General features: G+C 29.1%; 1 protein-coding gene across 1 annotated transcript in view; it reads right to left on the reverse strand.

Moving 5' to 3' along the window:
- Positions 1 to 4,073: 4,073 nt before the first annotated feature.
- LOC107439353 (uncharacterized) overlaps positions 4,074 to 27,642 on the reverse strand; it is a 53,620-nt gene continuing 30,051 nt past the window's right edge. The window contains exons 4-5 of the mRNA XM_087150492.1: positions 12,688 to 12,930; positions 4,074 to 4,744 (exon numbers count right to left, since the gene is read on the reverse strand). Of these exons, the coding sequence (XP_087006618.1) occupies positions 12,847 to 12,930 (84 nt within the window). The 3' untranslated portion in view covers positions 4,074 to 4,744; positions 12,688 to 12,846. The remainder of the gene's footprint in view (positions 4,745 to 12,687; positions 12,931 to 27,642) is intronic.

Below are 27,642 nucleotides of genomic sequence, written 5' to 3' on the forward strand. Positions count from 1 at the left end.
GGTGTTAGCACATCAGTGCAGTTAAATTAATATATGTTTGTACGTCAGTACATTCAATTAGCTTTAACAAAGTATTAAAGTACGCCAGTACTTTTGATTTCATACATGCCAATGTAGTAAAGTAAGAAGTATTTCTTAAAATAAGATAATTTATGCACATCAGTGTATTAAGTTGAAGGCTTATCCAGTAATACATTTATGTACATTAGTACGTTAAGTGAAATTGAGTTTTTTTTTTTCATTGTGGAATATACAACTACATCAGTAGTTTTGTTTGCATCTAACGTTGTTTAGAAACATGTTATTCTATTAATGTCCCAAATGCTTTTATTTATTGTGAAATTGTTGTTAATAATAATAACCTATAACAATTGAAGTTTGAAGAAGATATAGATTAATTATGAGTGTTCTGTTTCAAGTGAAAGAATTTATTAATTGTTTAGAAATCGAAACAACCTTGAGTTTAACAGTGATTCATGTCATTTTCTTCGCTGAAGACATTTATAATTTGTTGTGTATTCCAAAAGATTATTCTGCTTGTAGGATTATTCGGAATGATATTTTATTACGTATTCGTAAATTTATTATCAGATGAATTATATTCTGATGCCAATTTATTTTAGATGAGATTTTTCTCTAATAAAAGAAATATTCCTAGTAATTCTAAATGGTAGAATTGTGTCAATTTATCTTTTACTGATATAAGAATTTTTTTTGTATACATATAAGAATAAATTTTATTTGTTTTAGAAACGTCTGCAATTTATGCTAAAAAAAAGTTTTTTTTTATGAAACTTTGATATTGATATCCGTTGATTGATTTTTGAATAATAGAAAGTTGTTATTAGTTTTGATAAAGCTTATTCTTATTGAAGTTTTATCATATTAATTTGCCTATTATTATTTAGTTTGATTTGCAAATTTTAATAGCATAAATGGGAATTTAATTAATCATCACTTGTTATTTGGTATACTCTCGTATTATTGTTTTATTTAACGAAATTTGGGGGAAATATTTTTTTTTAATTTTTGAATATGGCTTATTTGGAGCGTGCACGAAAAGATGATCTTAAGGCTTTAGCCATTGAGTTGGGTCATGATATTTCGGATGACATGAAAATTACCGATTTGTGTGAATCGATAACGACAGGTAAAGGATACGATAAAGAGTTCACTAAAAATCTGTTGTTGGTTATTACTGAAGACAGAAAGCTCCGTGAACAGCAAGAGCTCGAGGATAAACGTCAACAATTTGAAATCGAGAAGCTTCGACAGCAACAAGATGAACATGGGAAAGAAATGCCAATTGCATTCTTCAGCAAAAAATTATCGGAAAGCGAAAAGAAATGGTCCACTATAGAACGAGAGGCGTTTTCAGTGTTAGAAGCACTAAAACGCTTCGACACTTGGATTTTTAATTCTCAAATTGATGTCATCTCTGACCATGACCCACTCACCTATTTAACACGTAGTACCCCACATAGTGCGAAGCTGACAAGGTGGGCACTAGCTCTCCAAAGGTATAATATCAAAATTACTTATGGGAGGAGAGGTAGTGCACATGGAATTGCAGACGCCTGGTCAAGATTGCATATCACATGAATGAATATAAATAGAATGCATATAGTTTGTCTAATGTTTAGTTAATAAATTGTTTCTAATGTTATCCTTAATTATGTAAATCTGTCTTGAAAATTTAATTTTTTTTCTTTTTAGTATTTTTGGAGTCATATTTCACTGGGCTCTTACATTTTTATATGTGAAATAATTACGATTTTTTCAACGTATATTTCCGTATGTTTTTTGTTTTCTTGTTTGTTTCTTTCTTAGTAGGATTTCAGTTAGACGCATCGTCTTCTTCTGAAGCCAGATGCTTCTCCAAAGGACGGAGGAATGAGATTCAGAAAACGCAAAAAGGGAGAATGATTAAACTTTTCCCCTAAGAGGGAAAATGTACAGAACTGTTTTATTCTTACTGTAGTAGTATTAGGTGTGCAAAAAGGTGGTGTTGGCATGAAAATGTCATGTCCGATATGTTACTTTGTTACTTATTGTTTAATTAAATTTATTGTTCAATATTACTCACCCGTTTAATTATTTATTATATCAAAACCCTTACTCACAATTTAAAATTCTTTCTTCATCTAACCCAAACTAAGCGATTTTCCTGTTTTCGGGAGATGGATCCGTGATTTCTTCATTAGTTTTCTTCCATAGTGGCTCTCTTGAACTTAATAAGCTCTCTTATGATTTATATAAATGAATTTAGAATTCCATATCTCGCGATATCCGAAAAATATATTTAAAGCAACAGAGGCACACGAGTTCTGGCAACTAGTACGCAACAGTTTCTATCCATAATGATAGAGGATTTATGTGGATGAGAGAGGATGGATATGGATTTTGTTTTTGAGCCAGTATCAGGTGCGGAAAAATGCCTCTTAAAAAATTTCCGAATGGTTGACCTAAACACGGTTGAACAGTTGAGAAAGTAAGCTGTAATCACAAACAATAACTCTCAATTGATTTCTGTTAAAGTACGTATTCGTACCATAATTTTAAAAAAAAATCACTTATATTAAGAGCTCCCATTAACACTTCGTTTCGGCCTTTTTTTTATGAGAAATAACAAAATTTCGAAATATTATTAAATATATCCAAAGGTTTGCTTATTACTTTAATTTTTTTACGCAGATAAATTTTTTTAAATTTTTTTTTTCGATAGAGATATGAAAAGTTATCCACCGAAAAATCAAAGAGTGATATATTTTTTAGCCACAATTTAACAATAATAAAATATTAAAATAACAAGTACTTACCCGCAATGAATGGTTATTTCTAGTTTATAATCCGAATTATTTATCAGCAACGAGAGTTAACAAAAAATATTCGTTAGCAAATCGTGCATGTTTCAGAAATATGGTCTTCATAGTTTGGTCAAGAAACGGGACGAAAATTTGAGCCCAAAATTTATAAAAGGTTGGGCTTAACGAAAAAGGTCTGGAGCAGATTCCTGTTCTGAATTTGTTTCTTGTGAACGCATTAATTAAAATTGAATAAAATTAGCTGAATTACGTCTTTTTGAATAAGAATTGTTACAAACTTTGAAAACACAGTATCAGAGCAACATTTATCTGTTTTAAATAGAAAAGTTTTGAGAAATGCTTATGCATTATATAAAATTAGTATTGTTGGAAAATACCTGCATATAATTTGGTTTTTCGCTAGACTTTTAATTGAAAATTTAAAAAAAAGTTACATTAAAATACCCGAAATATTTAAGAGATAAAAAAAAATAGCCTAACTGCCGAAACTCCTGATATTTCACCCCAAGAACCCTATGGTTCCATCCGTGAAACCAGATGGCCAGAGCATTTTTATATAAACTAAGCACATAGCTAAATTAAATAATCATATATTTAAATTAAGCTCATAGCTAAATTAAGTAAATGAATAATTTTAAAAGTAATATTGAACTGTGTTCAAAATACAGATTTCATGCTTATTTTAAACTTCCTCTTAGAAGAAAAAAGATTGTAAAAAATTGTAGGAATGTTATTAATCTTTTCCGAATTATCAGAAAATGAAACAGTCATTCATTACAAGTCAGATTACCATTTTTGTACCAATTAATTTTCAATCTTAAATATTTTTAAAGAATTTTATTTAAAATTCGTCGTTCAAAATAAGAATGGATTATTAGACGGTTGTAAAAAAATTAAGCAGCGTTGAAAAAAATGTCTGGCAAAGTGGGCAGAGAGCCAAAAAATTTTTAAAAACCTAGATTCGTTTTTTTTCTTCCGCTTTTAGTAGTTTTACAATAAAAATCCTACTCGTATTAGTTTTTGACATTTAAAAATGTCGTAAGTCAGAAATGACGTTAGATAAATTTTGATCAGATATAAAAATTCTTTACCTTTTTAATAACTCAACTTTAAAAATACGAAATTATTCTTGAGGATTTTAAATTTTTGTGAGGAAGTCGGTGCCGCAATAAGCACAATATGCTTAAGGTAGATGAAACACCATAATAAAAAATAACATAAACGGACTCATAATTTAGAACTGTCTTTTGACTAAACTATTGGGACCATGTTGCCTAGATATAATTCATGATCGGTGCCATGATCTCAAGTTTGCGGCACCTCATATGTAGAGAGCAGAAATCACCGAGAACAGAGCCTAAGTACGTGATCCGCTCGTTAAGTCAGGGAACTTCTTGTTAAATCCGAATTGTAAAAACTATCAAAAATAGAAGCTTCAATTGAACCAAAGAATGATCAATTTCCTTTTTTTTTATATTTAAATAAATGCTAAGTTTCACATATTTTCCCAATATTAAAACATTATCACAAGCACATGAATAATCCGAAAAGCAACACAGCGTTGAAGACGAAACCATATTATTAAAGTACCAACCACGTCTCATTATATTTTTAATTTTTTCGATCATTAATTTTTCGAGGACCGTGATCACACACGTCTTCTCCCTTAACTGACCACGAAACGAGTATATCCGACTTTAACGGCACAGGATCACCCGGACGTGATCACAGTTCGCGGTTCTCTTATTAGGACTGGACATCACAATCAATCATCATCAAATGACGGAAGCAATTATAACAATTCCAAAATAATGATGCAAAAATGTACTCATCGATTTCCGGCTCAATCACAGGCGGGAATATCCCATTGTGCAGCTCTAGTGCGACTGCGGCGTGCAGCCAATTCTTCACATTCTTGTCTGCAAGACAAAACACAAAATATAACAAAAAATCAATTAACGCAATAAAAAGAAACTATTTTATTATGGTTTAAATAGGATTTTTCATTTGGTTTTTTTAAAACTAAGGATTAAGCAATATTTTATGTCATGAACTTAAATAACTAAACCATTGAGAATTATTTCAAGAAAGACTTTCGAAGCTATTATTAACTGATAGTTTGAATAAAAAATTCAAAATAATCATTTCACATCAGATAACTTTTGGTCTGACCCCTTTAATTTTAATAAAATTTGGAGGATATGGACACACATGATCAGAAAAGTAGTCCCACCATGTTTTAGATTTTTCACTTGAAAATTATTCCAAGTAATGAACTTACCTATAAAATGTTCAAGTTTAAAATGACAAACTTGCATTGATATTAACGGTTATAAATTTTTTTAGAGATGCACCGGGTTCAAAAATTTTTGCTGGGTCCGGGTTCAGGGGAAATTCAAATCTGCCGAACCGATTCCGAGTACCCAGTAAAAATTTTATTTGTTAACTCGGCGATTTTCAAGTACCTCATAAAATTTGGATTTATTACCCGTCGATTCAGGATACCCAGCTTTGCATTAAAGCATTTATGTATAACTATATAAGAATTCTGGGTTATGGAAGCTCAGAGCGCACATATTCCAATGAGGCGACTCGGGTTCACATACTAGCGATGGCTGGTAGATTTGAATTTTACACCCGGTTCACACCGACCACAGTGCTGACGTAAAACATGACGGAGACAGATCATTGTTAAGAGTTTCATTGCCAGCATGCTAACCGTGGGAGGTTTTCGTGGTTTTCCTCTCCATGTAACGTAAATGCGGGTTAGTTCTTTCAAAAAAGGTCTCCATGAAAGCAAATTTCTCTTCTTGATCCAGGAATTCTCTTGTCTTCTGGATTAGGTTCAAAATTACAAGTTTACGGAGTTGAACAATGCCAGTGGTAAACCCGAAATTGGGTCGGCTGTTCAACGACGGTAATAAAATATACAATTCGCAGATTGTCAACCGAATTTTATGTGCACCTATACATAAAAAAAATAAAATTTTAAAAATTTAATTAAAAAAAAAGTTACTAAAAACTTTAAGATGACTGGATAATCAAAATAAATCTTTGCTACGACAGAGACATTTGCTAAACGTAATAATTAATCTTTCATTTGATTTATTAAAATTTTAAATAGCATTTAAACCCTGTGGAAGAATTTTTTCGAGCATGCTGCAACAAAGCTGTCTAGCACTAATATCTTTCTATAAGATACTTTTAATAATAACAAACATATTTTATTTTATAACCGTCGGTCGTTGATGAACAGCCGACCCAATTTTTGGTTTTACTAATGTTCAACTCCGTAGCCTTGTAATTTTGAATCCATCCAGAAGACAAGGAAACTCCTGGATCAGTACCCTTAGAGGTATTGATTTGTTATGGGAACATGGAGGACTTTGCGATTCGACAGATTTAACGTGCATCAGTCACTATTTATTACACGGGGAGTCTTCGGCCGGCGGGGATCGAACCTACAAACTCTTTGACATGGGCCAGCACCCTACCGACCAAGCTATCCCGGCCTCATAACAAACATATTATTACAAACATACATAACATATTATTATTAACTTATTTTATAATAACAAACATTTTATATGTTACTAATTTAGAATAACAAAAACGCTGTGTTTACAATATATATATATATATATATATATATATATATATATATATATATATATATATATATATATATATATATATATATATATATATATACATATACATATACATATACATATACATATATATATATATATATATAAAATATTTTATTTAACTGAACATGCAATAGTTTGCGATTCTATTATTTTGGGTGATATTCTCGCGTTCTGTTGTGGGTGGGTGGTGCCGCATAAATTATTTCTTACTTCGTATTTTGTAAATAATCATCATAATAAAAAAATAATTAAAAATCATAAAATCCGCGCATTGTCGAAAAAAAAAGATCGACGAGAAAAATCATGCGATTTAGACTCCTTAAAAAAAGGATTACTCAAATACATAATAAATAATTATACTATCGCATAAAATAATATCGGATTTAAAAACTATTGAAAAATCAGTAGCAATAACTGCCAAAAAGTCGATGGAATCATTGCCTTAAAAAGTAAATACTTAAATGCAAGATTCGAATTTTCCCTATTCTTTGAAAATACATCGAGATATTTAGATATTTAGAAAATCAATATCAATAACTGCCGAAAATGCAATTGAAACATTACATCGATTTACGATACTATCGACTTAAATAAAGCGCGTTGAAAAGTGATTATCTACATTCATGACTCAAATATTACGTGTATATTTCTGTAGAAAAGAAAACTAAATTTTCTTACTTTTCAAAAGAAAAATCTTTCTGCAAGAACTTTAACGTTCTGCGACAATGTCCCCATGTATCGTTTCTATTAATAATGAGTTAAAAGTCTTTTTTTTTTCAATTTATAAAGCTTATTTCTAGAATTTTTTATCTACTTAATTCTTTGTAAATAGAATAAAATTACTTCCGCTCATAAAAAAATGTTCATTGCATTTTATAATTCTTTTTAAATGTTTTATTACAATGTAAAACATTTAACACAAATATTTACAATTAAACCAAATAACTAAAATTTAAATAATTAAATGCATTATAAGACAGACGGTAGTAAAAATCTACATGTTTATCAAAAAAGAAAAAAAAATACTCAAAACGCAAACTCCGATTTCAGTTTTCAAATTGACTAAGAGAAAATTTTCCAGGAGCAATTAGTCGATATTCAACTAAAAATTTTAAACGAAGAAAAAAAAATTGTTTATTCATTTCTTTGAATTGTAGGGTTGCCATCTGATTTTCCCCTCCAAAAAAGTTGATTAACTAAAAATCAACAAATACAACTTTGTCTCGAAATTTTGAATTATTTTTTTATTATTATAAAATTAAGCTTCTTAAATAATGTTAAAAGAAAACTCTAAATGCTTGTAAATAATGTTTCGCATTAACGCTTTTATATAACTAATATAATATCTGGTTACTTTAAATATTTCGAAATTTACAAATGTAAAAATAAATTGCATCCTAAAAAAAGAATTTTATGTGACAATAAAATTATTTTTTTAAATTAAACTAATTTTTAAAAAGGCTGTTTTGTATTCCGTCCATAACATTAAATTATTTTTTTATTGTTGAGTTCACCTTAAGAGATACATAAAAGTTGATCTTTGTAGACTTACAATCCAAATAGCATTTCTTATTAAAAATAATATTTATCTAGTTAGTGCAATTATTTAAAAAAAAATAGATTTCTGACATATTAAACATTTTCCTATTAACACAAAGATAATTTTTACCAAAAAAAAGCTTCAATATGTTTACTTCATTTATAGTGATAAAAATATTTTGAAAGAAATGTTTGCTTAAAGTGAATCATATTAAATAAAAAAATCCCCAAATTTGAGAAATAAATTGTTAAGTATGTATTTTTCTTTCATTCGACACAACCTTGTTAGATTTTAGAATTCGACTTACAAAATCGCATACTTGTCTATTAAAAAGTATAACTTACACTTAAGACTTTAAATCCTAGTTAAAATAGATTAAAAAAACTTAATTTTTAGCTTCAAATTAAATTTAAATATAAATAGACGTTGTAATTTTTTGCTTTTCTTATGATTCGTTCTATTTCCGTATTAGTTTTAAAGCCAAATAAGCATAAGAACCGAAACTATACAGGAATTTTACAGGATTATTACATTATTGAAATCGATTCTTTAGTTTCTTTATTGTTCAGTAAAAAAAGGAAATCAAAAACTTTAGGGTGAATTCAAAATATTCGTCTATATCTCTGGTTAAATTTCAAATTTTTAAGCAATACTTGCAGAATGTAATTTAATAAGGAAATATTAAAAAAAAATATGCTTCGACATTACAGTTCATGGCCAAATTATTAGACGCACTATAAGATTCTATTAAAAATCTTAATTATCAGGTGATACTATACAGCTTGTTTTTACGTGACTGAAACCGGTTTGCACTTGTTTACGTTCGTGCATCAATTTTTTAAATTTGACGATATATAATATAAATTTGACGATATATAATATAAATTTGACGATTGGATAAATTAGTCGATATATTATACAAATAAAAAATAATTATTATATCAGGTATTATATTAGTATATTATAATAATTAGACGCAATTACTAGACGCACTGTAGTTTTTTTAATAATGACATGTTTTGCGCGAGTTTAATATGCAATGCTTGAATATTTAAATATACATGCGATTGGTTTTTATGGAGATTTTTTTTGCATACTTCCTATTTGTATTTATTTTCAACTTATTGCAGTACAAAGTTAACTAATTGATACACGAACCTGTTTCAGTTGTGTAAAAATAATAAAGCTGAAGAGTATCACTTGATAATTAAGATTTTACATAGAATCTTATAGTGTGTCTAATAATTTAGCCATGAACTGTATGATGCAAAGATATTGAAACCACGTGTCTAAACAACGACAATTAAACAAATCTAAAATTTGAGAGATAGAAAAATAAAAATAAAACTTACGAAACAATTTGTGTAGACAAAAAAACTATTCTTATTTCATCAAGTTCAACTAAAATTTTTTCAGACGAAATCCTGACAGTTAAATTATTTGATCAAGTTAGCCATTTTTTCACAAAAGAAGACAGATCTCGTCAAAAAGAAATTTAAGCTTCCCAAAATTAATGTAAGGCGCTACCCAGGATTAACAATAGTTTAAAATAGATAAAAGAAAATTCTATGACAAGACTACAAATGACCGACAATATTACACTAACAAACTTGCATTTGAACGGGTTACCACTCAATAAAATAAAAACACGTCGTATTTAGTTACTTAATCGCCAAATTGAACTCCATCGCCAAATTCTTTTTTCATCATGAAACCTTTATATCGCTTAAATTAAAAAAAATTCGTGATTTATTTGTACTTTTTGAATTTCTCAAAGTAATGCATTATCAAAAGATTATTTTCCACTCGTCAGACAAGAAGTAACATCGATTAAGCAGAAATTTATTTTCCACAAACTTGAGCTTTACAATTTTCATCAGATATACTATACTTGGGCACATAAAAAGAGAATTTAACGTCAAGAAATTTAAAATTTTAAAAATTACGTTTCTTAAGTCGAAGTAGAGCGATAGAAGAAAAAATTCTATCTTTGTCTTAATTAAAACGGTAAATGCAAGGCTAAATATTCTGAAAGACTGTATTAACAGTTATTACAAATGGAATTAATTTCTCTTTTTAATCAACTTTAAAAATATTAGATACTTTCTCAATTATATTACTTACTTTTTATTATTGTCTATGACAATATCGATCCCAATCGAAGTATTTGAAATTTCGATTGGGAACTAAAATGGAGATAAATTTTAACTTAGAGATTTTAAAAAACGATTGTTACTTGCTGTAGCCAAGGTCAGAACACCATCTGAAATATCAGAACTCTAGCGAGGCGAAATTTATTCGATTCTTTCCTAATGAATTCTATTTAGCAATAAAATTAAGATAAACATTTGCTTGTGCCTTTTAGGTACTTTTTTATCACATGTAATTGTCAATTTTGTCACAAAGCCCTAGCTGAAATTTGAGTGCTCTAGCTAATCGAAATGATGTCGATACCTCGATTGACCATAAATGCTGCCTTGCTTTTAGCGATCGGAAAAATGATCGAAACTGTCATTCAGAAAGATATTCCAGTTAAAATTTTAGTGCTCTAGAGAGTCGTTTCGTTTCTCTCTCTTCGTCAGAGAGAGAAACGAAAACGATTCATTAAAAACATAGTAAATAATGCTTAAAGCTAAATAGCTGTCTATTTATTGTATATTTTTTGAAAGTTTCCCATCAAAACTCATGCAAGCAGCTAATATCTAAATAGAATTATTGACAAATATTTCTGATGAACATAAGCATAAGAGAGAATTTTTCAAAGGACATACCGGTTTTTTACATCCTTAATTTCAAGTTTAGTTTCAAAACCAACCCAATATAGTTACATATGAAAACAATTTTTTCAATAACAAATTTCTCAATTCTAATAAGAAAAAATAAGAAAGCAATTTAAATAATTTAAAAATAAAAATGTTTCAAATTTTATAATTATAAATAAAAGTATTTCAAATTAAAAAAAATATTCGAAATATTTTTCATGCACTTCGGTTTTTTTAAGGTAAACAGTTCAACGGCAAAGAGTAATAGTAAACAGTGCACATGCGTTGCTATGGCGACCGCTGCTGTTTGATAACTTATTTAGAATTCTTTTTTCTTTTCATTTTCACCAGCAGGCATTTTTAATATATTTACATAATAATAATTCAAAGTATTTTTTTATTCTTTTAATATAAATTAAACATCGCTGTCTTGACGGTAATTTTAATATAAATATGAATACTGATGATGGAAAAGTATTTTGTGACATCTTGAAACACACATATAGGCAGGATTTGAAAACCTATCCGACGACAAACATGAATTGAAACAATTTTTGCAACCCATGATTTGAAATGTTTTGGGATTTATCCAGTAAAGAAAAAAGGCGTTTGGCCAGTGAGTAACCAGAAATCGTAATAAAGCTATCACAATTTTTTATTTGTTTTTAGTTGCTGCTTTTTTATTGTCGTGTGTTGCCATATATATATATATATATTTTTCCTTCTCTTTCCATTTTGTATTTCAGCCAACTACCCAGATGGCGATATCAGAATTAAATATTGAGTCTATTTAAATAAAGAAAGATTAATTCTAATTTAAAATAGCACAAAAGTTTGAGTGAGTGAACTGAGCTGAAATCAAACATCACGTGCTTAGGGTAAAAAAAATCCTAGTCATAAACTATGTCTGACGAGTAAAAATACCACTATCGTTGAGGAACGTCTATACCAGGGGTGACCTAGCTCCTTGATAGTCGAGCCATCTTTCAAAATTTGAAATTTTTCACGAGCCGCAATTAAATACGTATTTGAAAGATATGAAAAAAGGTATTAAAAATTTTTTTACATAAATTATATTTATCTACAACATATAAGTGAAAGTACAAAATATGTGTATTGAATTTAAATATTAAAAATTAAACACATTTATTTTACTTCTCTTGATAATTCCTTAAAATTTGGTGAATAATTGGTGTCAGCACTTCTCAGTAATTCTTTGAGATGCTGGTTAGTTAATACTGATCGGTTTTTGGATTTCACGAATTTTAAAGTAGAATAAAATGATTCACCTAAGTACGTTGTTCCGAATATTGAAACAATTCTACAATCAGCCTTTTTTAATTCAGGACACTGTGATTCTGGTACAAATTTACAAAATTCAGTAATCGACGTCGACTTATATTTTAATTGTAGAGCTTGATCTTCTAGCATCTCTATTAATTCTAATTCTCCAGATGCTTTTTCTGTCATAATTATATTGGAAATGGAAAACTCACCTTGAATTGAACAACGCTGTACTTAGTCTTTCATATTTGTTGTCAGTAATTCAAAAGATATTTTGAAACACATGCGGAACGATATTAATTTTTTAAAATATAATGGCACAAAATTTTAAAGGGAACTCGGGTACACTTATCGAGGGCCACAATTAATCCTTCAAAAAGCCGCATGTGGCTAGCGAGCCGCAGGTTGGCCACCTCTGGTCTATACTTTTCATAAAGTTAAATTACCCAAGGTGCAAAAGACGGTATAAATTCAATTTATCTCTTTTATATTTATTGCTCTCAATTAATTCACATAAAATACTTTTTTAAATACTTCAAAACATTTGAAAAATACAGCATTACAGATGTAAACTGTTCCAAAATATATTTTATACTAATAAAGAATTTAAAACTATAACTTACAGTAGTTTGTTATTTGAATAACTCCTAGATGCCGTTACTTGAAAAACTCCTAGTGGAAAAATATAGCACTTCACTAGAGAAAAAAAATTCACTCCTGGCGAGTTTTGAAAATGAGCTCCTATTATAGGGCACTTCGAAAATGCAACTTTACAAATTCCATCACTCGCCAATGGCAGTGTCCATCTTACGAATTAGACAGTTACGGCAGACCACAGAACGAGTTCCAGCAAGGACTGTTAATTCCTAAAAAAAAACAATACTTATTTACTATTGAAACCGAAGATATCAGTGATTATTCAATGTGTGATTAAGCCAAACTCAAAAGATATGAGGAAAAAAGCTTATTTGAGGGGAAGAGTTTTTTTCAATTAAAATTACATGTAAAGACATAAGAAAATGACCACAACAATGATCGCCTAATTATGCGGAATCAAATTTTAGAGAGATGGGTGCAAAAGACTCCAAATCAAAAATTAATTGTCCTAGCGGAATCTGCAACTAAAGGCTATGGCCCACCTTAGGCTGACGTACCAAATAAGACGTGTAAACACACAAATATACGTCATTTTTCTGCTTTCCTGTCAACTAGAAACAGATAAAAAAAAATCCCAAAGTATCTTGCAATAAAACACATATATATTGACCGTAACGTCGAAATAACTTTAAATCAACTTACCAAAGCAAAAATTATGAATGAAAATAGTTTTGTTACCACTGGTAAAAGTCTGCCCATAAAGCAGAGCAAGTTAACATCCCTTAAATATTAACACAAAAATCAAAACTTTCATAAATAATTACAATATATATTTAAAGATGGAAACATGGAAAAAGACATAGATTAAACATGGAAAAAAACACAAAAATTGTAAAATTCTTTGAGAAAAATTTCAGATGTTTATTATTTTTTTTGTTTAGTAGATATGTTAAGATATTGAAAATTTATATGGAACAAAATTGTAATTTTTATGAGTTATACTTCAATTTCTTCCAGCAGAAGGAAAAAAAACACTAAATTCCAAAATGAAGAGTTAAATATTTTTAGTTAAATAAATTTCATAAACATTTAAAATTACGACGAGGGAAAAATATCCAAATGCTAAACAAAGCTACATCGGATGAAACTGAGAATTTACTTATAAACCATATTTCGGAAATGTAATTAGTTTTTGAAAAATGCCTTAATAAATTTTCTGTATTAATCTTAGCCATGAAATGCATTTATTCTTTAAATTATTTGAAAGCGTTTAAAATTTTTTTTTTGAAATTATCAACTGGAAGATACGAGATACCTCATTCCATGCTATCATGTACTCAAAACATTTGTCGCAATTACATAAAATAATATATTTTAACATTTAAACGAACACAATACTTAAAAGGTAGAAAATGAAAGAAATAAAACTAATCCGAATAAAAACAAAAAGTGAAAAATTACTTACACTCGAACTTAACAAACCAATAAAAATGATCTCGCAAATTCGAATTCAAATTGACTTATTTGCTATAACAGGAAACGAAAGGAAATGTTAGAAGTGATCTTTTTTGAGTGTCGCCAAATCCAAATTTTACAGCGGTTGTCTGCTTATGTTGAATAGGAAATGTTAAAAATATTTATTTTAATTCTATAGTTTCTATGTCTGATTTTTTATTGTAGCTTCTGAATAAATCAATATTTTTTTTATGCTGCATTAGATTTTTTTTAACAGATCTGATATACTTTCGTATACTTGATTTCAAATCTGCAATTGGTTTCTATCTCCAAGCTAGTTTTTTTTTCTCGAATTATCATTTGAATCTATTTTTTGTTGAAAGGCTCAAATTAAAAAAATTATATACAACGAAGAGTTCGCATAAATGTTGCGAATAACATGAAGGAAAAATAGGTCACATCATCAGGGTTAAAACTGCATAGAAACCCATGCCTAGAACGGTCGTCATACGCCGATAAAGGCACGTATTCAGAACTATTTCTGTGAGTGTGCTTCTAAACAGGTTTAAAGAGCTCTTAGTTGTGTTTAACGTTATTTTCGGCAAACGTTCCTGTGCAGTTTTAATCCCGATGATGTGACCTAAAGTTTATTGCCCATCAACGCAACCCCCTGTTATATAAATGTACAATTTAATGAGCCGTGGTGGCTCAGGGGATAGAACGTTCGCCGTCCAGTGAGGTGAACCGGGTTCGAATCCCACCAATGACTGGTCGATACGAATTCCGCATCCGGCTTGCACCGACCACAGTAGTAGACGGATCACGGATTAGAGTCTCTTTACTGTCTGCCTAACCTTGGAAGGTTCTAGTGGTCTTCCTCTCCATGTAACACAAATTCGGGTTGGTTACATCAAGAAAGTCCTCCACGCAGGCAAAATTTCTCCCCATACTAGATACAGGAGTTCCCTTGTCTTCTGGATTGGGTTCAAAATTACAAGTCTACGGGGTTGAACATTTGAAATTGTAAACCCAAAAATTGGTCGGCTGTTCAACGACGGTTTTAAAATGTAATGTTGTAAATGTGAAAGTTAAAAAACGTTATATATAGCGTTTCTTAACTTGTACATTTCGACAAAAATTAACTGAAAACTTATTTTTAAAAAAAATCTGTATCGTTAAGTGTACAACTAATTTGAATCGAAATCCCCAACACCTGAATTAGGCAAGATTAAGTATTTTTTATAATTGCAACAAAAAACTTGTTCTTCAGTTCATTGATTAAAATTTCAATTTAATGAGTAATAAATAATGTACAGTTAATTAATAAAAAAGGATGTTAATGAATTATGGATAAAAATTTATGTTTTATTCACGAAATACATAAGTTAGAATGTTTATCAAACAGAAATGTGAGAGTGTTATAAAACATAATCTATAAATTTTCGATTATAATAAAACTCTTTGTTCCTAATAACTTTTTAATAATAATAAAAAACACTTTTGAGAAAGTAATTTATTGTATGTATGGAAATTTAAGTCAAATATTTGAAAACATATTTTTCAAGTATTCATGTAAAAAAGTGAATGTAAAAGTGAATTTTAACATAAAAGAAGCTTTATTTAGATAAAAATAATAATTCTAGGATCTTTAAAAAAAATTTACAAAGAATTTTATTACAATGGACAAGAATAAGTAAAAGCTATTCGCGTTTTGACTACGTATAATGAAGATACACCCTCTCACAGATATTTCCACGATAATTTGTATTTGTACCGGAATTAAACCCGATTTGAAATGTAGAGTTTAAAAGATTTAATACTTTGAAATTTAAGAGGATTATTACATACTAGGAACTAATTAGGAAGAGGATTATTACATACTATAGGAAACATACTAGTCGGTAAAAATAAGTTTTCTATGAAAATTACATATCCTCATTTAAAAAAGTCACAGGTATACATAATTACTTACGTAATTCAAATGCAAAATAATAATAAATGTTTAATTGCTAAATTATTAAAATATTTAAATTCATCCAAGTCCCGAAAAATGATGAAAACGTTACAAAACAGAAAATAAAAAACTAAAGATTACTAACATGCAAATGGAAGATTTCATGTTCTAGGTTTATTTATTCCAACAGATCACTCAAACAGAAATTCAGATAGAAAAAGATTTTTTTTTCCGAATAAAAAACAAGAGATATACGAAAGAAGGAAGATGCAAATTAAAATCTTAACTCGTTTTCGATTCGCTAAAAATTAGTGACGCAATAAAACAGTCGCTAATAAGAAAATCTGACCACCTCCTTCCTCTCCCCCCTGCTCTCTCTGCGTTTACAATCGTTGTTGCTAGGAAGATAATTAAAATGTTCATTTTGAAATTTGAACTTTTATAAATCTCGCGAAACCCAATTTTAAACGGATGAAATCTTACAACCTTAAAACAAAAAATTCTTTTAAAATTACATTTCAAATTTTGCAAAATTTACAAAATGTTGTTGAGAACTTTTTACTCGACATATGTTTGGCTAAAGTTCTTTTTTTTTTCAAATAATAAAAAGAGTTTAATTATTTATTAAATGCTTGACTTATTTGTTTTTTCTTCACTGAAATAAATTACAACTTATAGAAATAGACGAGTGTTTTATATGCATAAAAAAGTAATATTTCTCGAGTGCAATGTTTTAATAAATTTTATTAAGAAACCTTTCGTACCACACACGCTACATTTTTTAAAGAACTTAACAATTCTAAGTATAACTTTTTTTTACAAAATATATATTCTAATTTTTTTGACAAATATAGTTACACATTTAAAGTAAATTGTTTATTTACTTTAAATAAAAGTTTAAATTGTTTCTTACTTTACGTTACATAGTTTATGCTAAGTTTAGTTTGTTTTGAACGAAAAGTTTTTAATTTTAGGTATTGTAACAAGATCATATTCCATCCGCCAGCTGTCTCTGAAAGACAGACAGAAACAGGCAGAGATAGGCAGACAGAGAGAATGCTGACGATAGTCTTGTTACGAAACCAGTCACGATAACTTTTTCTAAATAAAAATGTACTTTTTACAATGGATAAAATTAAAATAATTGAAAGAAAGCGAATAAATAGTTCCTGGGAAATCAAATTTTAAAAATATGACTTTTTAAAAATTTGATTTCTAAGGAACTTCTCGACCGATATTGCCAAGATTGTGCCATGTAAGATTATATTCTTTAAAATGATGTAAAAGTTGTATGAAGAAAAATATTTTTCTTAACTATTATTAAGTAAAAAATATATATTTACTAGCATTTATATTTTGCATGAAATTATCGTTAGCTAAACGCATTGTGCAAAAAAATTATAATTCTCTTCAAAAATTTTCGAGATATGGGGAATACGAAAAAAAAAAAACATTAAGGAGTCCAAACTTTTGGATCGCTCTCCTGACCAACTATGGTGACCATATTTTCCAGATTGTGGCTATCCCTAATATTTTGGGGGTTAGAAATCCGAAGCCATTAAAAAGTGTTTGTTTATTCAGAGAAAATACGTTTTTGACAGTAATTTCATAACATAAAATATCGTCACTTATTAATTAGCATATTTTAGGTTACCCCCTCTAACCATTAAGACACGTAAAGATACCTAGAACGTAAAGATCCGATCATTAGATTAAAAGTTATTAAAGGTGGGGTGATTTTTTTCCCGCATTGTTTATGCAATGCGTGCATATATATTGATTGCACATTAATATGCCTATATTAAAGGACGTTGTACATACATGTGTATACAGATACATTGTATGTATAACGCGAAAACAAGCGGTTCGCACTGAATAGCTGTTGTTTTACCAGCAAAAAATGAAAAACGAAAAGTTATAAATAGGATGACTAGTTTGAGATCGCAGTGTAATAAGGATAGAGTAAATTTCCCGGTTAAAATTGAAAATTCGAATGCGCTACTTGCTATATTCTGCCAATATTTCAAGAAATTTCATTTTAGTAATTCATTTTTATAAATTTTTTTAACAATCTCTAATTGGAAAAAAAGAAAAACTGTGTAAACTTTTAAAGAAAATAGATACTATCGTGCAAATAAAAAATCAACGTAAGAAACAAGAAATTCAAAAATGAGATTCTACTGAATTTTAGATTTTTATATGATAGGAAAAACTAATATATAAAATGCAAAATATTTTTTCATCAAAATTATTTACATCAGTCTTCTAAAATTTTGTTTTAGTTTGTAAAGATTAGCAATGGATAGCAAATAGTCATAAAGACTCTTTCATCAAAATCTATTTTGAAGCACTTGCGTTACATTGCACGCCAGGATAGACTTGCAATAATTTTAGAAATTGCAGGCCTAGATTTTGGAAATTTATCTGATTTTACTATTTCTATTAAATGCGACATTTATTTAGATGCGGGTAATAAAATATATGTTTTTTAATACCCTAATTCGCTCTCAATGTAGAGCGAATTGCATCACAAAATATATATTAGAAATAGATTAGTTTATTTTTTAAAGACAAAGCTTTCATAAACAGGGTGTTTTGTGAAGACCACCCTTAACGTATATTTCTAGAAACCTGGTAAAAAATGAATGTAGAAAAATATACGCAATGCTGCTTCAGCAAAATAGAAAAAGCCTCAGCGAAAATGGCATTTTGTCTTAGTAAAATTATTGCTTTATCTCAACGGCCATTTCTAGTTTCTGGAATAATTTACACAGTTACACGGTTTCATATTTGGGAGAACAAAACAAACTATCTGCTGTTTATATAGCTATTCGATAATTTTGTTATTATTCCAACTGATATTTAATGCTTCTATCACAAATTATTTTAAAAAAATAGAAAAATTTGAACATAAAAATCACCATCAATATTTTAAGAGGGGTGGTTGGGGCTTCTTGAAAAAATACCCGACATTTTAATGGAAAAACATATTTACGCAGGAGACATAAATACGGTCAATTTCTACTCATGGAAAATTGTTCCCTGCCTTCTGTATAGAGCTCCAGGAGTTCTCTTGTCTTCTGGATTGGGTTCAAAATTACAAGGCTACGGAGTTGAACATTAGAAGTCGGAAATGCAAAAATTGGATCGGCTGTTATAAAATAAAATAGAAAATTCTAATTCTAATTTTTATAAATGAGAAATTGATTTATTTTTAATCTTATAATGAGAAATTTCAATAATTAAAGTATAAATATATTAACTTCAAGAAAATTATTAAACCATATTATTTTAGGTAACTAAATGAATGATTTTAATAATATTGTAATTGTAAACTTCATACTATTGTAAGAAAATTACAATATTATGCAATTCATAAAAATATATATTTCAATTCTTGACGCAGATTCCGACAATCCTTGAATAATAATAATAAATAAGAAAAATTGCTTTAGAAAAATGATGTAAAATTTTTAAAACTATTATTTTTAAAATAATATGTTATTGAACATAAATGCTAAGAAATATATTTTGAATTATAATAAAAATGCCAAAATTTAATTTTTTTTAATCCATGAAAACTCAATTATTAAAACTAAATTGCGTGGAAATGAATCGTGATGTGCGTCTTTTAAATTGCAGGCAATAAAAACAAAATGTTCGATGTTAAAATCACGTGATTATAAATTGTAATATTCAATTTTAAAATAGTGCAAGGGCGAATCAAAATCTAATTTAAAAATCGCATGAATATAAATCGTGATGTGTTATTTTAAAACACGTGAATACGAGTGACGGTGTGTAACTAAATTTGGATGCAAATCACTATGTTATTTTTTACTCACGTGAATACAAATCACGATGTGTATATTTTAAATCTCGTAAACACAAATCGCGATATTTAATTTTAATACCCGTGAATACGAGACGATAAAGTATAAATAAATAATCAAGAAAATTATGAGCCATATTATTTTAATCAAAATAATAATAACAATATTGTAATTGTAAATTTCACAATAGTACAATTTTATTACCGTATTATGAAATTTATAACAATATGTGAATTTATACAATATGTGTGAGTTATAATAATAGAAAAATAATAAAAATAATTTCAGAAAAGTTAAACAAAAATTTTTAAAACTATTTTCTTTTTAATAATCTGTATTTAATATTGAACACACATGTTACACATATATTTTGAAATGTAAGTAGGCGAAATGCCAAAATTTACTTAATATTTTTTATCCATGAAAACTCAATTATTAAAACTAAATTTCGTGAATATGAAGAGCAATGTGATTTTTAAATGGCGGGCATAAAAAAATGAAATATTCAATGTTAAAATCGCGTGATTATAAATTGTAAGATTCAATTTTAAAATAGTGCAGGGGCGAATCAAAATCTAATTTGAAAATAGCATGAATATAAATCATAATGCATTATTTTAAAAAGCGTGAATACGAATGACGGTTTGCAATGTTTGTTTTTAAAATAGCCAAAGTTCGAATCAAAGCTTTATTTTAAAATCGGGTGAATATAAATTGCGAATCGTTCTTTTAAAACGAGAGAATACGAATTATGTTGAGTAATTTTTCAATCTCTTGGCGTATATTACACTGCATTATTTTTAAATCGCATTAATATGAATCATGATGTCACAACAAAATCCTTGAAAGCAAAACTATTGATAAAAACTATCAATCACAATAAAATAAAGGAAAGAAAAAGAATATCTTCAAATATATGATAAAAACCGTAAGTATCATCAAATATGTGATAAAAACCGTAGTGTTAAATAAATCATAGAATAGTTTAAAGTTAACCTTTCATTTACCAAAGTAAAGATAATACTGCCTCAGGTTTTCCATGGTTGTTATATTGTTTCCGGATATTTGGAATTTTCCGAACTAAAGTCGCCAATTCAAAATTCGCCAATACAAAATTTTGAAGTACATGTCGCGTAGACTTTTTGCATTCTAGATTTTCTTGAAGTGTATTAAATTAAGATGCGAAATGCTTTACCATTTTTTATGCATTTCAGTATGGTAAAGTATTTCGAAAATGCTTTACCATACTAACATAAATCAGAACTAGACACGAGAACGAAATATTTTAATATACATTTAAATCGTACTGTTGTAAAAGTAATGCATTTTATTAAAAGGATTCACTTTATGTAGGTTGCGATTTTTTTAAAAAATAGTGTTCCTTATTTCCAATTTTTGAAGCCTTGTCATTTAATAAAGCATAACGTGTTCAAATTTTTTTTTGAAAGTTTTTCTTTTAACATACTCCCTGCTTCATCGGAATTACAAAACACTTATCAGAATTACTAAATATCGACTGAACTTGAGTATGAACAAGAGAGAAACCATTTAAATCAGATTTCAATTTAAAAGATTTATTAAAGGCTGGTCGATACGAATTCCGCATCCGGTTGTTCGCACCGACCAAAGTGCTGACGTAAAATATCATCAGTGGCAGACGGAATCCCTTTTTGTGAGGCTAACCGTGGGAGGTTTTCGTGGTTTCCCTCTCCATGTAACGCAAATGCGGGTTAGATCCATCAAAAAGTCTTTCACGAAGGCAAATTTCTCCTAATACTTGATCCAGGAGTTTCCTTGTCTTCTGGATTGGTTCAAAATTACAAGGCTTACGGAGTTGAACATGAGTCGTACGTAAACCCAAAAAAATTGGGTCGGCTGTTCAACGACGGATATAAAATAAAATCTATCACTTTGAAACTCAGCTTCCAGACCAAAAATTTTATCGTCAAAGTGGTCACTGTGATTACTTCCAAGACGGCGAAAGTGGGGCCAAACTGATACATAACGCGTTATTTTCTCTCAAAATTACGTTAGAATCACGCTCCAGTCTTGCAAATTTTTTAACTAATCTATTTATTTAGGGTCGGTCTGAAACATTTAACTTATAATAAAAGGATATTTTCAAATAGATAGATTTACTAGTTTGTAACAATACTTTGTCAATTAAATATTATTTCAAAATTTAATGATGACGATTGAAAATGACAGATAAGCTGCATTAATTATACAGTCCTAAACTAAGTATGCTTTATTGCTAGTTATTTAATAATTAAAAAATAGCAAGTGAGAATAAAAATAAATAAAATGCTTTTATGCCAATTATTTCAAGATAATGGAGCTCTAAATATAACATGTTTCTTAAGAGAATATAGCATTAAATAAAATATTATAGGTACATCTAAAAATATCTTCAAAAGAAATTAAAAAAAACCACGTTCGAAATTTAAAAAAAATAAAATAAAAGCGTTTCTTAAAACCGGCCAAACCCTTTTTACAAAGCTAGTTTTTTTAAACCGCTTAACTCTGATTATAAGCAGCATTAATGTCTTAAATTTGGATAATGTCATAAATAACATAACTTCATTCTTGTATTTATTTTTAACGTATTGCATTACAGTTATATTAACCAATCGATACACGAACGTAAACAAGTGCAAACCTGTTTCAGTTACATAAAAATAATAAAGCTGTCACCTGATAATTAAGATTTTACATAGAATCTTACAGTGCGTCTAATAATTTAGTCAGAGACTGTAGAACAAAAAATGTCCAGAACGAATACACACTTATAAGAAAGCTGGCTTTTTCGTATTTCCACCAGCGCACAACACCAGCTTCTTAATTCCATAAGTTTTTTTTTTCAATAATATAAATTTAAGGGGTTTTCCGAGTTCTTCGTGACTAAATTTTTCTTAACTACTAACAATTTCTTATCAAAAGAATCTTATCTCTGCATTTCACATGATATTAATGCGAATTAGATAGAACATTACATATCGTATAAACATAAAATATCATCAGCGGTAGAGGGTGTAGAATACCTCTATGCTGTCAGGCTAACCTTAGGCCGTTTACATTGCTTTTTCTCCCCGCGTAACGCAAATGTACTTTAATTCAATCAAAAAGTCTAGTTTGTCCTGATGCCAGGAGATTCCTTCTCTTCTGCGTTGTACTCAAAATTGTAAGACTACGGAGTTGAACATTGATAGTCGCAAACTTAAAATTGGGTCTGCTGTTCAAATTCGATTATAAAATAAAATTTTGTTTCATTAGTTCAATCGGGGGGAAAAGATTTTCAATTTTATTAATTATATTTATCTGGCTTTACAATCTTCTGTAACACTATGAATGAACCAATGTGTTATTAAAATGGCTTCATCCTTTCTGAGAATTTCCTATTTCTTTCTCTTATATATTTTTCTGATTCTAAAACAAGTAGCATAAACCTCTGTTTTGATCCACCATGAAAATAGAAAACTCCAAAAACAAAATGAAATAGAAAGAAGCTAAAATTCAGCATAAAATTTATTTAAAATTAAACTCAGATCTAATTAACTGATGAATAGGAAAATTCCTTAAGAGTGAAAAATAAAGAAATGAAAAATGTTCTTTATCTCAATTTTCAGCTTTTTAAAATGAACATAAAATAAATTTAAAATATGTCAAATATAGTTTAAACTAAAAATAAATAAATAAATAATTTAAATAAAAAATGTCAAAAAGTTTTAATCGCACTTTTGAATCATTTCATTTTGACACGATCAATTTTAACAGATTCTGTGGTAAATGTATGTTTAACGTGCTTTCTTTAAGCCGATTTTATTGTAAATATAAATGATTTTTTTAAAAAGTTATTTCCGCTTTTTAACACAATTTCCGCTTCTTAACGTGACCTGAATTTTTTATTACGATATTATTATGACACGTGAGTTTCAGATTACTCATTTAAATAATCACTTTTTGGTGCAATTTAATTGTGACGATTTTATCGTAAATCTAAGTGATTTTTTTTAATCCTCTTTTCTATTCTTTCTTTATTTTTTTTCAACTATTTTTTTCTGCAGTTATTGCTATGCAGTCCCACGTACTATAAAAAATACCGATAATTTTATTACGACATGCTAATTTTAAATCGAGCATTTCACGCGCTTTATTCGTGTTGAGTTCAGCAATTTAAGTAAATTTTCATTTCAATTATTGCTATACTTTTCCACGTGATTTTGACTATCTCGTTATTTAACTACGATGTTATTACGACACGCAAATTTTTAATAGCGCATTAAAATAATCAATTTTTGATATGGTTTTTCGGTACAGTCTTATCGTAAATCCTAGTTTGTTTTTTCGACAACGAATAAGAATTTTTCTTTTATAACCGTCGTTGAACAATTTTTGGGTTTACGGCTACTAATGTTCAACTCCATAGACTTGTAATTTAGAACCAATCCAGAAGATAAGGAAACACCTGGATCAATAACCCCAGAGGTACTGATTTGCTAAGGGAACATGGAGGACTTTGCAACTCGATAGATTTAACGTGCATCAGTCACCATTTACTACACGGAGAGTTTTCGGCACGTAGGGATCGAACCCACAATCTCTACCAGCCAGTGTCTTACCAACCGGACTATCTCGGCCCAACGAATATGATTTGGTCGAATGTGGTAATGAACTGTGATTTGGTCAAAAACCGAATATTCGGCTGGAAAAAAATCGACCGAATATCGTATATTCGGAGACAAATAGCAACATATTTTAGCAGTATAACACTGAAATCAAAATTTCAATGCTAAGAATAATTTTTTCTCTAAAAACGTATTCATAAATCAAAAAGGATAAAGCCTATCAGGGACGATTTTGAAAATCATAAGCAGTTTTCTCACAAAAATCACAAATTTTCATGTTACGGGTTATTTATATTACAGTACACAGAAAAAGTGATAATAAATTAATAGTACGAGAAGTTCCGTTAAAATGCTGCGTTGTAATAAAAGCAGCAAAAATGAAACAAAACTTCTCAATTTTAAGAATTAAATGTAGCGAAAAAAATTACGAAATTGACCTGTCTAAATATAATTTTTTTTAAAAAAAGCAGAAGTGCAAAACCTTGTGGTTGAATATTAAGTGAAGTAATCTATAAGTATTAAGTTTCAATTCTTCAAATTTCGTTTTACCATTTGTCTTCTAGAAGATAAATTTGCAAGCCATGTGCAGAAACATGGATTTCAAAATTTGCGAAAAAATTATTTCTTATAATAAACAGTACTATAATACAGCTAAAAATACGATTTTATTTTATTCTTTAGCATATCTGTATAAATTCAGAAAAAAAAAAATTACGAAAATACTTTTCTAAAAACTATTCTGCCGAATATTTGACCGATCATTCCACCAACTGAATTTTGGACAAAAGGGCTAAATACTTGCTACATCCCTAATTTAAATGCAATATTATTGCAACCTGAGAAATTCATGGCGGAAAACGTGAATTTTTAAACTGATCACTGTTTGTAGATTTCCTTTCATATGTTTGCTACGTAAGTGATCTTTTTCGATAAAAAAAAAGAAAACGTTTACTATATAAAAAAATTTAATAATTCAACAAAAAGAAATCATAAAGTACATTACCAAATAAGGATTGAATTTTATTTTGAACTATAGCAGTTTTGTTTTTATTTAAATCTTTTGTTTAAAACTTACATATTTTCTCCCATAATCTATCTGAGTATGAGACTATCAATATTCAACTCTGTAGTCCTGTAATATTAAACCCAACCCAGAAGACAAGGAAACTCCTGAATCAAGCACTGGGACAAACTAGCCTTCGTGGAAAACTTTTTGATGGAACTAATTCGCATTTGCGCTATATTGAGAGGAAACCTCACATGGTTAGCCCGACGGCAAGGCGATTCTGACCCATGATCCGTCAACCACTGATGACATTTTACGTCAGTACTGTAGTCAATACGAGCCGGGTGCGGAATTTGCATCAACCAGCCGCCTTAGGATTCGAAGCATGGTCACCTTAATTTGGAGGAAACACTCTATACCAGGGGTACCCAACCTTTTTGTACCTAAGACCAAATACCAGAATAACTGTCGAATGGCGAAAACCATTTATTTTTTCAAAATAAATTTATAGTTGGTAGACATAGGTAATATAACACACTACATGTAGTGCACGAAAAATTTAGTATTAAAAATTAATTTAACATATGAATATAATTAGTATTAATATTCTTGAGTAAAATAAATGATTACTAAATTGCTTATACAAAACATACGAAGTATAAAAACTATTTGTAAAATATATAAAGTATAGTCAATGTGATCTTTGGAATTGCATTTCACTGGCCAGCGCTGCATAATTGGGAGAATATGATGAAATTCCTACTTGCAAGCAATTGTCAAGATTCTCATCTGTAAGTCGTGATCTATATTATGAATTCATTGTCGAAAACAATGATTCACACAAGTATGTGGAACCACAAAACTTTTTATCTTATATGTTGCTCTTTATAAGAATGGAAAGTTATTTCTGTCAGCTATATTCTAGAATTTCTCATTTGATATAATAGTTTTGAGGACAATGTCATTTTGAAGATGGAAAATTTCTATCTCCACTTCTTCTCGCCTAACTTGAAGACATTCTGAAGTGTATGTTGCTCTTTCGGTTACGTTTATTTGATGGTAAATGGATTTACAAAAAAGGTGACCATAGGCTCGATGATATTAAATTGTTGAAAGCGCTTTTCAAATTGATCTTGAAGTAATTGGAGGTTGATGACAAATGTTAATAAGACAGTTTAACTGTCACCTATCATTTTTTTTTCGTGTTTGGAAAATGTGTAAGAGACTTCATTTTCAAATGTGATATCCAGAATACTAACTTAGTTCTGAACGAGTTTATAACCCTAGTAGTATACCACCCGGTATAAGCGGCGGAAGTGACGTCACAGTCAACCGGAGCTTATTTCTGCCCCAACCGGAAGTTGCTTATTTCTGCCCGACCATAGACCGGAAGTGACTTATTTCTGCCCTCCTATAAACCGGAAGTTGCTTATTTCTGCCCGCTTGCTTATTTCTGCCCGCCTGAAAATCGAAACTTCGTCTGCAACGTCATGGGGAGCTTATTTCTTTTTTTTCTTAAGCCTAACATATTTTTAGTTTCGGTTTCTGTTTTTAATTTAGTTTCGTTTTTTTAAATATTATTTAATTTATTAGTTTTTTGAGGGTGGCAACACTTATTATTTTTAATATTACTTTTTAAGGATGGCAACACTTGTAAACTTTGTTATTTGGGAGAGATATTGTATATTATGAAGTTATGACGTCATCTTTTATGACATAGTGAATAAATGATATCATACTTTTACTCTAGTGGCGCCATCTATATGAGAATTTTAGAAATAAAATAACTTTAAATCTATTTTAATATTTAAATCTGTTTTAATATTATTTATTAAATATAATTAAGGCTGAGGATCGAACTCACGCCATCAAAAAGCCTTCGTGGGTCAGTAGTTGGATATCATAACCACTGACCCACGAATGCTTGGTTAGATATGTGTTAATAAGTTAAACTTTTGTATTCTGAACACGTGTATGAATAAAAACTGTTTGATATCGATATCTTAATACAGTTTCATCGATATATTTTTCACTTAACCTTTTGACAGTTATTAAATAATTATTTCTGCCCCCTCTTAATGCTATGATAACTTTCTCTGGATGGCAAC

This window comes from Parasteatoda tepidariorum, chromosome 9 (genome assembly GCF_982258835.1).
Source record: "Parasteatoda tepidariorum strain Cologne lab strain chromosome 9, Ptep-v5.0, whole genome shotgun sequence".
NCBI lineage: Eukaryota > Metazoa > Arthropoda > Arachnida > Araneae > Theridiidae > Parasteatoda > Parasteatoda tepidariorum.